Raw genomic sequence first — 13721 nt, 5'->3', positions numbered from 1 at the left:
GTCCATCTCTCAGAGATGTCAGACCTTTGTACTTATCACTGGCTGCTGTGAAGATTAATTAATACTTACACAAAAAAGTATGTCTGCCTGATCTTAGGCTTAGCAGGAAGGATGGCTGCAAATATTTTATGATTGTTTTGTGAAAAGCGGGCTAACCTGCTCCATTCCACCCAAATAAGATACGGTCACAAACTGAGCAATCTGTCCAAAGGGAGGAATAACATGGTGAGAGGAGCAGCCACTTAGCAGCCTGGAGTAGCAGCTCCTTTGGAAATAGGAAAGAGCAGCTCCTTCGGAAATAGAATCTTCCTTGAGAACTGTATTTCCACAGCTACAAGAATAAATGATTACCACATGTGCTAACTCAACTTTAGCTGCTTTGAGAAATGGCAGTGCTGAGGAAGCACTCGCCTAACTCCAGCATGCTCTAATACTGTGAGTTCCACCATGAGGGCTTGAGAGGACACATTGCCCAGACGGTGTCTGGAAACCTTTGAAACCTCCTCCCCACTGCTGTGACTAGTGCTTGCTGGCCATGCCGAGCACAGATTGCCACATCCCAACAAACTTTGCAAAAATAGCGAATGCCCTCAGGTCTGTTTGGCTGCAGGAGCCCAGCACACCACATGGTTTGTGGTGCTCAGGGGCCTGCCTTTTGTCTCGCCCTTTACACCAGGCTTCTCTTAAAAGCCACGTTCAGGCCATGCAGAGTCACTAGACAGCAGGGAGCAAGCAAGCGATCCAGCGGTGATGCAGCCCGTCCTCAGCCGAGCTCCTCCTCTTGCTGGTCAAGCTCATCGCTGGCTGTCCCCTGACCGCAGGAGCAGTGCAGAACATCAGCCTCCCCAGAACCAAGCATAGCATCTTCACCTGCCTGCATGGTTTGCTCCTCTCTGTCTTCCTCAGGCCCTCCACGAAATGCACAGCGGATATACTTCACATCACAGTTCCTGAGATAAGTGCCATAAACTGATCTATATGCATATAAAATATGTATTATATACTATTGTTCAAACACATGTTTGTGTCTAATTAGATATGAAACTAATCATAGTATTTGCTGCCTCAATAAACTATGGAACAAGATTGTAATATTCAAGTAAGGTATTAACAACAGTCAAGTATTTATTCAGCTTTGATTTTGGATATACATACATTTTAACCTCTGTATAATGAATTTCCACATACCCTAAATAAAAGTCATGTTATGATAGGATTTGGCAATTTCCTGAAGCAGAGTTGAAAAAGCACTCATTCAGAACTGAACTCCAGTGTAAACTTCTTTTAGAAAAACTGTTTTGTATAGACCAAAATTTGAAAAATATTTCTAAAATAAATAGAATGCACTACAATAAATGAGAGTATGCACTGTCTTCCTGGATATAGCAGTAGGCACCAAGAAAAGCAAAGTGGCCAGCTCAGTCTTCCATAAATGTTACATTTCACAGGGATATCTATCAACAAAGGAAAAGGTTATTTTTGCTCTAACATTTAAAGAACTGTAAAAACAGTAGCTAACTTAGTTCACATCCACCTATTAATTGGTACAATTAGGAAAATTTAATTAATGGCTTCCGAAATGGGTTACCAGAAGACTGTCTCCTGCTGGAGTGCTGAGCCCTCGCTCTGCAGCAACAAGCGTTGGTCACTTCACCAGCTGGGTATCTGGTTTGATAACATATGCCAGCTCATTTGTTTCCCTATGAATTCAGACGTTAAATTATTATTGCATTTATTAGAAATATTGGTGGGCTGCTCATAAAATACCCTGTGTGAAAATATGAATTTGCAATTGCAATATCAAAAATCAGTGTACTTCGTCCTAAATTTTAGTGGCTTTGAATTTCTCCCTCAGTTTCTATACATGCAAGGAAAACCAGAAGACTGAAAAAAACCTGACTACATCTGGATCTAATTCGTTTCACATTGTACTTTATTATTTTTTAAACTATGGAAGTTCAGGTATTGGTGGTTTTCCTTCATACAGATCAATTGTAAAAAGATTTTGAAAGGACCAGCCATGACTTTTTAATGCAATATATCATATATATCATAGGCATCTCAGCATGGAGAGTGTCTATCACTGACCTTTAATAATTTTATTCCTCACCCACCTAAGCACTTTCTGCTCTCTTTGGGACATTTAAGAATTAGGCTTACTGAACAGGATTGTGCCATCACCAGCAAAAGGCCCTGGGCTTTGCATTGATCTACCAGTGCTGACCCCAGGACTTGTCTGGATTTGTCTAGGCTTGAGCTTTTTCTAGTTTTAGCGGTTGTCTAGCAGTCAGATGACTATTGCCTTTAGCTTAGCTGTGTGGAACTAAGGCGCAACATATACTGTTAATTAATTGGTGGTGATCTAACATGGAGTTATCCTGTGTAGAGTGAACTACCTCTGACTCTTGAACAAAAATGTAGTGTCAGAAAGCACAAGTGTGGGCAGACAGCAGAGGCCTCAGGACCGTAATCACAGTGATTATGGGGGTGCAGCCTCATGGAGGCAGATGACACCGGGAACTGAAAATCAAGAATAAACCAGTGCATTTTGAATAGACTTTTATGCTTTCATTAGACTGACAATAATTTTTTGTGTCCGCATATAAGCTGAGTTCCCTTTCTGTCCACTAATGTGTCTCTTGAAAGCATACACGGTGAATTGACCAACATAAAAAGAAATATTTTTTAAAGGATACTCAGAAATAAAATTTAAAATAATCTGAAAAAGGAGAGCAAATCCAATTTTTTCTCCGTATGAGGCAGAAAAATATAGATATAGGTTAGATATAGATGATACATAGATATAACCTGTAGGAAAAATAATGTTATGAAAATAAAAATTTATAAGGAGTTTATAGAAATGCATAGTTTTAATTTAAAATCCCGATAGAGATGTATATATATCCTTCTTAATTAACTAAAAGTAAAACTTCTTCCATACAACATTCTGTGAGTTAACTGTTAAAACTCTATTCAAATTCTGCTGGTTTAAATCAATTCTAAAGGCTGAGAGGCAACTGAGGCAGGTGAACCAGTAGTGACCTCACCCAGCTCAATAAGGAGGTACACCTGGTTGTTCTCCTAAAGCAGATCAGGATGTGGGATATAGGCTGTTCATCTTTGCCTAAGCTCAGGTGCCAGATGTATTGCCCATTATGTGATAAAGCAAAGTATCTGTACCCAACAGTTGATGCTAGAAACACTGTCTCCATACAGGAAATAGATGCTGGAAAACACCAGCGATTGAAAAAAGAGGGAAAAGTTCATTCATTTTTAAATACAATACTTGATGAATAGCAACGATTATGTTTACCTGCTTTTGATAACTGCTTTGAGATCCCAAGGCATTACGTAGTAACACTATTAGGGAAACAGGATGAATGTGGGTGTATTATACTAATATCTGATAAATATCATTATTCAAGGCCGAAACAAAGAATTAAAAATATTTAATCTCTCTTCTGTGCTGAGGAAGAGTCTCATAAATCTCACTGTGCTTTCTTCCTCAGTATGGAAAATAAGATAATTTTATTCAATTCAGGATAACGTAGATGAATTAAAAAAACCTTGAGCTGGATTTGCCAGTTTACTAAAGGAACACAGAATGTGTTGATATTCTCCTGTTCCTTCTTGGCCACATGTTTAAGCATGGACCAGTCTGGGATCCTCTGCTCCCTCTCCAGTTTCCAGATGTTTCACTGGAAGCTTTACCAGTGCTGTTCCAGTTCTTTCATTTTACAATGCTCAGTGATTCAAAGCAAATGAAATGAAGCTCTGTAATCCTTCAGTCAAAAGACCTGCCTGAGTCAAGAGAAGCAGATATTTTGAACAGAAGTGATCTCTTATCCCCAACAGATTTACAGGCCACCTTTGCAGAAGGTGCAGTTTGACCCTGCAGAGCTCTGCCTGGGCAGGTGTGACTGCGGCAAGGCTGCCCAGGCTCACTGCTGCTGACAGGCAACACTGCATCTTAGATTTACAATTTTATACTCTGATTCTTACCTAGGAAGATTATGGGCTCACAGGGAAGTGCCTGAAACCAATAATAGGCATTCTGAAGTGTGATTACAATTTGAATGCTGATGACACTTTCTAATGCATAATCTGTACTGTAAAATGAAAACTGATAAGTATTAGACATGTTTCCAGTATCTGCATGCTTTGTAAGCACAAAACTTGTATCAGAATTCTCATCAGGGGGCATGGTAGACACAAACATGTAATGATAAATGCCAGTAGTTTTAATTAATTGAAAATTCTGTTATTTTCATACTGAATACAGAATTATCTGTTTTGGAAAATATTGCTTCTTAGATAATAAAAAATATGAACTGAGTACACAACAGCACAGTATGATCCAACAGAAGCATCACAAACTGGTCAACTATAAAGACATTTCAGTTTGTGATGAATCACTTTATTTATACACAGCAAATTATATACTCATGCAAATTATATTTAAGAAAAGTTATATACAAACACATCAGATAACTACTTGTTTATTTGGATAGTACAAGTAAAATATGCTCAAACCTCATAGAACACCTTCAGAAGCTCTGAATAATTCTGCCCTATTGAGTGTTTTGTAACTGCAGTCTCTCCTGGCCCCTGTGTCAGTAGTGCCATTTCTTGACATCTTCCCTGTCGTTCTCATGCTTTCAATCATGTCAGATGGTATGGTTTGAAATAGCCTTTCTATGTGGCCTCATGCACTTTCCTTTCATTTTCTCATATAGTATCTGAACCATGTAAAATAAATGCATTCCTAGCCTTTTCATCATTACTTTCAGCTATTCATCTTCAATGATAGCTGCTTCTCATTCAAACATGTAATTTCTTGCCATTTCTATTTCCTTTACCTGTAAACATGTGCCTAGCCTGTTGCTTGCACTTGAAGTTCTCCAAATCAAGCACCAAATTTGTTCAGCACATAACAGCAGATGTTTTACATAGCACAACAATGCAGATAACAAGTAGCAGTAATTCTGTATTTTGTTTTGGTTTGCAATTTTACATTATAGCATTACTGCATTGTCAGTCACTTTTCTACTATCTTCCCTTTTTGAAAGCAACAGTCCAAATTTGTAACTTTCTAGAAGACAAGCCCAGACATTATGACCACATAAGGTGAAAGTTTGGCCATCCTGAAACAAATGGTCCTATTCCTACTGGGTTTCTAGGATTAAAGGGAAGTGAAAAAATTGTACCCCCTTTTTGATACAATCTGGAAGATCACAGAATCACAGAATCACAGAATGTTAGGGATTGGAAGGGACCTCGAAAGATCATCTAGTCCAATCCCCCTGCCAGAGCAGGAACACCCAGATGAGGTTACACAGGAAGGCGTCCAGGCGGGTTTTGAATGTCTCCAGAGAAGGAGAATCCACAACCTCCCTGGGCAGCCTGTTCCAGTGTTCCATCACCCTCACTGAGAAGAAGTTTCTTGTCAAATTTAAGTGGAACCTCTTGTGTTCCAGCTTGAACCCATTACCCCTTGTCTTACTGTTGGTTTTCACCAAGAAGAGCCTGGCTCCATCCTCGTGACACCCACCCTTTATATATTTATAAACATTGATGAGGTCACCCCTCAGTCTCCTCTTCTCCAAGCTAAAGAGACCCAGCTCCCTCAGCCTTTCCTCATAAGGGAGATGCTCCACTCCCTTCATCATCTTTGTTGCCCTGCGCTGGACTCTCTCCAGCAGTTCCCTGTCCTTCTTGAACTGAGGGGCCCAGAACTGGACACAATATTCCAGATGAGGTCTCACCAGGGCAGAGTAGAGGGGAAGGAGAACCTCTCTCGACCTACTAACCACCCCCCTTCTAATACACCCCAGGATGCCATTGGCCTTCTTGGCCACAAGGGCACAGTGCTGGCTCATGGTCATCCTGCTGTCCACCAGGACCCCCAGGTCCCTTTCCCCTACACTGCTCTCTAATAGGTCATTCCCCAACCTGTACTGGAACCTGGGGTTGTTCCTGCCCAGATGCAAGACACTACATTTTCCCTTGTTATATTTCATTAAATTTTTCCCCGCCCAACTCTCTAGCCTGTCCAGATCTCGCTGGATGGCAGCACAGCCCTCTGGCGTGTCAGCCACTCCTCCCAGCTTGGTGTCATCAGCAAACTTGCTGATAGTACACTCAATTCCCTCATCCAAGTCGTTGATGAATATATTGAATAGTATTGGTCCCAGAACTGACGCTTGAGGCACTCCACTAGATACAGGCCTCCAACCAGACTCTGCCCCATTGATCACGACTCTCTGGCTTCTCTCCTTCAGCCAGTTTGCAGTCCACCTCACTACCCGATCATCCAGTCCACACTTCCTCAGTTTTGCCGTGAGGATGCTGTGGGAGACGGTGTCAAATGCTTTGCTGAAGTCAAGGTAGACCACATCCACTGCTCTGCCATTGTCAATCCACCTTGTTACGTCTTCATAATAGGCTATGAGGTTGGTCAAACATGACTTCCCTTTGGTGAAGCCATGTTGACTGTCCCTGATGACCCTCTTATCCTTGATATGTCTTAAGATGGCACCAAGGATAAGGTGTTCCATCACTTTCCCAGGGATGGAGGTGAGGCTGACCGGTCTATAGTTGCCCGGGTCCTCCTTCTTGCCCTTTTTGAAGACTGGAGTGACATTTGCTTTCCTCCAGTCCTCAGACACCTCTCCCGTTTCCCAAGACTTGGCAAAGATGATGGAGAGCGGTCCAGCAATGACTTCAGCCAGCTCCCTCAGCACCCGCGGGTGCATCCCATCTGGACCCATGGATTTATGGATGTCCAGATTGCTTAACTGGTCCCTAACCCAGTCCTCATCAACTAAGACAAACTCCTCCATTGCCCTGCCTTCCTCTGGGGCCTCAGGGGTACGGGGCTCCTCAGGACAGCCTCCGGCAGAGTAGACAGAGACAAAGAAAGCATTCAGTAATTCTGCCTTCTCTGTATCTTCTGTCACCAGGGCACCCACCCCATTCATCAGTGGGCCTACATTGCCTCTGGTGTTAGTTTTATCTGCCATGTATTTGAAGAAGCTCTTCCTGTTGTCCTTGACCCCTCTCGCCAGGTTTAACTCTAAGGAGGCCTTAGCTTTCCTAGTTGCCTCCCTACATCCTCTGACAACAGCCTTATATTCTTCCCAAGTGGCCAGCCCCTCCTTCCATGATTTGTAAACCCTCCTCTTCCACTTGAGTTTGCCCAGCAGTTCCCTGTTTAACCACGCAGGTCTCCTGGCTCCCTTCCTTGACTTCCTGCGCGTCGGGATGCACTGATCTTGAGCTTGGTAGAAGCAGTCCCTGAATGTTAACCGAATATCTTGGGCCCCTTTACCTTCAAGCAGCCTTGCCCACGGGATTTCCTCCAGCAATTGTTTGAAAAGGCCAAAGTCGGCCCTGCTGAAGTCCAGGGTTGCAATTCTGCTCGGTATTCTGCTCCCACCACAGGAGATTCTGAACTCCACCATCTCATGGTCACTGCAACCAAGGCAGCCCCCCACCTTACTGCTTCAACCAGACCCTCCTTGTTAGCGAGGACGAGATCCAGCAGCGCACCTCTCCTAGTCGGCTCCTCCACCATTTGATACAGAGGTTAAGAGAATCTGACTTGCATTATGCTAGCTAGGTCTTAGAAAGAATGGTCTCCAAACCAGGTTACCCACGTTTGACTTGTCACGGTACAGTATGACCAAACCAGGTACAGGTGAGACACAGACAAAAAAAAAAAAAAAAAAAGCCATCTTTGTGCTACAATGTACTTGGAGACAGATAAAAGGCAGCATAAAAGCATGGATGACTAGCAAACTCCATATATAAGCCCTCAAACTGGCTTTCGGAACAGAGTTATACCAACAATGTGATGAAAACATAACATAGAATCATACAATCATAGAATGGTTTGGCTTGGAAGGGACCTTTAAAGGTCATCTAGTCCAACACTCCTGCAATGAACAGGGACATCTTCAACCAGATCAGGTTGCTCAACAGTGACCACAAATCTGTTGTCTCAGAAAAGGTGCCATATAACTCTCATAACCAAAACCAACAGAACCGGCACTGGCACACTAAAAGTGACTCCAGCTTCCGCATGCCAAGTAGAGAGTTTTGTGCATCATTGGCCAAGCATATACTTAAATTTCCACTGTATTTTTCTTAAAATAATATGAAACTGTCTGTCTCCCAATTTCTGCTCTCAGGGACACTAACTTGAGCAACACCATAGCCGTAAGTGGAATCACACCCCTAAACCACATTTGTGAAGCACTAAGATCTTTCTTCTGAAAAAGTACAGACTGCACTTTCAGAATACCTTGAAGACCATCTCAGGTTGGAGAACGTGCTTTTATAAGAACTGCTGCTGTACAAGAAAATTTCAGGTCCCTGTTACAGGACTTTGGTTGCCTTTTGCCAGAATCACCTCCGTTTGTGTAAAATTAACACCAAAGGCCCTGCTATTGCATAAGTTTTGAAATCTGGAACACAACTGGTGAACAATCTTGAGTTCACTTTTCAGATGATGTCTTAGATGGTTTATCCACTGCCACAGTGGAAGACCAGGACCCAAAGCCACTAGAACATTGTACCTGGAAGGTCCCAAGGACAATTTCTTTTCAAGTGGCATCAAGTTCCAAACAGCAATTTCCTATGTATTTACTGAGTTTATTTTTAATTAAATGAACAGATTTTCTATATCTGATAGTACATTGAGTCTGTGTTTCTCTTACGTGTTACTAGACAACTGTATAAACCTCCTTCTGTGCACTTTAAAATCAAAAGTATATTCAGTTTTTCTGTCTCTTGTTCAATTAGCTACACTCGCTCCAGTCTGTAAATCTGATCTTGAGTGAATAGGCTAGTTTTAATTACTTTTAATCTTTAATTTATGACCGATTTATATTTTAGCATATCATATGCTTAATTTCTTGGATGAAGAAATTCCATTTAAAACTTTAATTTACATAGACAGGTATGGGTAAAAAATATTGAGATTCACAGGTCTGTATAAGAAAAAAAAGAAAGAAAAGCAGTATTGCTTGAGCAATTGTGTACAGATTTACCACAGAGAAAGTCCCAAAATGTGAGCAAAACCGTACTTCAGAAAAGTACTGCAGATACAGAATGCCAGAAAAAAAGATTGAGATCTCCTGCCAAAAAAAAGTGAGTACTTCAGTAGTAATCCAAACAGCAGAAATTCTAATAGTCAAGCTGTCAAATTTGAACAATAAGGAACATTTTTTTTTATTTAGGAGCTCTTCCTCCTAACCAGATTTAATCAAGCCTTCTCTCTATTTACATAATTTCTTTAAAGAGCTAAGGAAAATGCATTGCCATTTTCAATCTTTTATCTTACATTAAGAAAATGCTTCTATTAAGTGTCTCTTTACAGTGCTACGTAAGAAATTTTGTCTTTAAGAAAGCACAAAAACTCTTCGAAAGCTCGTCCTTGCTGGCAAAATTAAAGGCTTTCTTCTGAGCCAATGGGAATGTGCTTCTCTCCATGAACTGTGTCTAGTGGGTGGAACCCAAGTCTAAAGCCGTAGTAGTGCATAAAATTATGGTGCTATGGGAGACATCTCCCTCTTCTTCTGTTGCACAATATTTTAGGCAGGAATGGTTGACCCTCCTGTTCTGCTGCCTTGCCTCTACAGCCTGTCTTCTTTGCACATTCTGATGGCAAACAAAAGGCTGACAGCCCCATGCAACACCTCTTTCCAGTTGTACCGGTGCCCTGCCGACTTTCTGTTGGAGTTCATGTGTTGAGGACAGAGCATGTTACAAGATCAAATGCAAAACAGGCTGAAATAAAAACAGTATGAAAAGGCTAAGAGGACTTACTGGTACGTGGTTGGACTGACATTGATGCGGCGTGGGTGACTTCCTGACTCGAACTTGCTTGCAAGGGTGACATTGTTCCCAAAGAGACAATAACGTGGCATTCTTACACCAACGACGCCGGCCAGCACCGATCCTGAGTGAATGCCTATCCTCATCTGGAAAAACACAAGATCCATGTCAGTCTGTCTCTCTTGTGCTGCCCACGGTAATGTCATTAGCACTTCTTTACAAGCCAGTCAATGCAACGCTTTCAAAGGAATAAAAACCAAAGAAGAGTGAAGTGGAAGAAAACTGGCTCTCCCGTTCCTCTAGCTTAAATCAGATACAGTTGAAAAAAGATATGGTTACTTCTTTGCTAAAACTATTTTCTTCCGTGCATGTTTGCTGGAAACTATGACTCCATAAGTGAGCAAAGAGCCCTTCTGCATATTAGTGAGGTGAGCACCTGCCCTCAGCAAAAGATTATGAGAAGAAAGTCTTGTTCACACAACAGCAAGTTGTGTGAATGCTGTCAACTTTCAATAAATAATAAAAAACTTATTTACAATGTCTTGCTTTTGTGAGATGGAAGAAGGATTAGTTATTTTGTAAACAATTTTAAGAACAGAGTTAATGCTACCTATTTGTTCACTACTACTCTGCATATTTATTTAAGAATAACAAATAAACTGCTCGCTGTGACCTCTTCTAAGCTACATTCAGTCACATATGAAGGCCAGATTGAAACTCAAGGAGAAAGCACTAGCTTTGTTTTGCTGTTGGAAACTGTAGATCAGAGTACACATTACAGTGGAAGGAAAATCCAGTAGCAAAAAATATACTAAGAAAATAAAATTTACTTTTGCAATGTATGCAGTGAAAGATGCTTCCTTTTATGTGCCTACACAGTTTTTACCATTCAGTGCTTCATTGACAGAGGACTTCCAAAAATTTCCAAATCCATCAAGATTTCCAAATTCTCAGTAGCAAAAGTTTAGGCTCTCTTGAAGAAGCAAAAGCTCAATCACACAGTAAATGTTTTCAAGATCTTTTATCACGATTGTCTCAAATAGACACTGGGGAAAGGGTCTTTGTGGTTATGACTTTTCTGCACGTGCCAAGGAAACCAGCTGCAGATGTTACACTGTCAGACTTACTGAAAAGAATAGAAGCTGATATACCACCTTTAATACCAAATATTTTCTTTTGCAAGATTACATGAATGAAGCCAAAGCCTCTCCAACTTCCATGGGAAAACTGAGGGTGGAAACAAAACTAAATAGATATTTAAAATTTCACTCAGGAGGACATAGGTTATAATAGGTCTTCTGTGAACAGCTTGACTTGCAGAAGGGATGAAACAGAAGAAGAAAAGAAACAGCTTTTTTAATTAATACAGTGCGTATCTAAAGAGATTTTTAAAACTCTTGGTTTGGCTGAGTACATAACGTGTTTTGTTTAAAGAACACGTTCCTACAATTAAAAAGGTAGATGTTTTCACAAACACAGGTTAAACTACACAGAGCTACTGATGAGAGTGTCAAAAACCAGTTTTCACTAGGTGCAAGAAAGTTAATGCAGGTTTTCTCATTAAACCACACAGAGAAATTACATCAAGAATGGCTTGTAATAGAGGTCTAGTTATGCTTCATTATATGGTTCTCTACAAGAAAAGCCTGCAACACTGACTCTATTGCCATGAAGTATTCCTTATATCAAGAATAACCATTATGTTGGTCACATATTACTTTTTAGTGAAATTTGCTTTTCATAGAAATTTCTTTTCTATATTTTATCTTCAGATAAGTTATTCTGGCTTTTTCCTCACTGTGTTGAAAAGTGTTGTGTCAACAGTTTAAGGTGTGTTTGTTTGGGTTTTGTTTGTTTTGTTTTGTTTGGGTTTTTTGTTGTTTTGGGGGTTTTGGTGGCTTTTTTTGGTTTTGTTCGTTTGTTTGTTTTTTAATCAAAGGAAAAAGAAGTGTGATCAAATTATTGCAAAAAGACACTTATTGGGGCACGTCAATGTCTCACATTAATTTTGCAGCAAATCTGCCTAGAGAACTTGACTTGGAACAATAATAACAGTTATACACATGTGGTTACAGTTCCCAAGCTATATTGTATCTGCAGTCCTTATCAGTGCTTTCCTAGAACAGCTACCACTAAATATTATCAATAACATATGAAATGCAAATTAGGTGGCAACATCAGGATGTATTATTTTTCTATTCATTTATGTCCTTTAAATATATCTGTAATTATACATATATTAACTATCTTATACTTCAACTGAGCATTTTTGGTAAAATGTATGCTCTCCATCTGTGTTGACTGTTCCTTTATCTGTCCTTGATTATTCAATTAATGATAAAAGGGCAACATATAACTGACTGACTGTTCAGAGGCATTATGCATAGAAATGGAAAGACAGCTCTTTGGAAACTATCACAAAGAGAAAACAGTCATGAAAAAAAAAATCAGAAAATGCTAGACTCCCACAGTTAAGGAACAGTGAAGAGATGGACAAAGGCAAAAAACCATTTCTAGAGCAGAATATTAAAAGGCACAACGAGGAATGAAATATGACCAGGTGTGAAAAAGAGCAAGAGACCTGTGAGAGGCCTTTTAGATAGAAAGGAAGGAATTGAACTGGCTGCAATGGAAAGATTTAGAGTGGAAAATGACAGGGAGAAGAAAGATTAATTAGTTTGATCTTTGCAGCAGCTGTGATAAGGGTGAGGTGGAGAAAAGCTGATATGAGTGTCACAGGTGCGAAAGAAAAGCAGCCTGTATTGATGGATAGAGGACAAGAGGAAAGACATATCTACGTGGCAGGGAAAAGAAGCTTCCAAAAATTTTAAAGAAAATGTAGTAGCATTTGGATATTGCCTACAGGATAAGGCGCAGGGAGCAAAAAAACGCTAATACCTGAGTGACAGGAAGGATAGTGGTTTGGTTTAATAGTGATAGATATAGAAGGTTCATAAGGAAAGATATGGAGCACTGGAGCTGTGGCCATTGTCTGATGAGGAAATGTGCCAGAAGTGGTTGTCAATGAGAACTGATAGTCCAGACGGGACTGAGAGAGAAAAGCCAAGAACAAACAGGAATAGGGATGATCACCATAAAAATACTCTGGATTTCCAAACTGAACATTCTGTGGATGTGTTTTTCTGACATATTGAATCTTAAGAGTGTTGTGTGTTACCCGTTTACACTTCCTCATTGTCAAAGCATGAATTTTCTTTTTATAAGTAAAATGCTGGGGTTTGGTTTGGTTTCTACCTGCTGTGCAGTTTCCATCACTTCCAATAGCTCCAGTGCCTTCTTAGGCACCATACTGAAAACTGTACTCTTTCATCAAAATAAAGCCTATTTCAAGTGAGATAAAAGTAAATGCAACATTGAAAACTCAGAAGCCATCTACACTCACTTTATGGTGAAGAGGCACAAATATTTTATGAAGAGTAAATTAATGCAGTGGCATGCCTGAAGTAAAATCCATCACTGCTAATTTATTCCTTAATAGCTTTTTCTGTTAATCAGTACATTCACAATAAGCAAATCCAGTAATTTTCTTCATGTTGAAAGCTCCTGAGCTTTTTCTCTTCTGAAAACCTGTTGAAAAATGCAATCTCCTTTCCCTCTCCTCATTTCCACAAATAATTTTTGAGGAAAAAATCTCTAACATTAAAATGGAAGTGGAAAGACACCATTCTACAGTTTTAGAAGTACTCGTCTCCTCAAGAACATTTTATAAAACCTTGTCAAGTCTAAGATTTTGACCAATGTATGTTTGCAGGTTGACAACCAACAGAACACATTAAACTCCATATTTTCCTTCAGTCAAAACTGGAACATTGCATTAAAAGACTTAAAAATATTTCCTTTATTAATTAGACCACACAACA

General features: G+C 40.1%; 1 protein-coding gene across 1 annotated transcript in view; it reads right to left on the bottom strand.

The window, feature by feature from the left end:
- Positions 1 to 13721, bottom strand: part of GUCY1A2 (guanylate cyclase 1 soluble subunit alpha 2) — a 157638-nt gene that overhangs the window by 12827 nt on the left and 131090 nt on the right. Inside the window, exon 7 of the mRNA XM_065642937.1 lies at positions 9832 to 9986. Within this exon, the coding sequence (XP_065499009.1) occupies positions 9832 to 9986 (155 nt within the window). The remainder of the gene's footprint in view (positions 1 to 9831; positions 9987 to 13721) is intronic.

Source organism: Caloenas nicobarica, chromosome 1, assembly GCF_036013445.1.
Source record: "Caloenas nicobarica isolate bCalNic1 chromosome 1, bCalNic1.hap1, whole genome shotgun sequence".
NCBI classification, from domain to species: domain Eukaryota; kingdom Metazoa; phylum Chordata; class Aves; order Columbiformes; family Columbidae; genus Caloenas; species Caloenas nicobarica.
The sequence above is the reverse complement of the archived record's forward strand: the minus strand, read 5'-3'. Positions and strand labels throughout refer to the sequence as shown.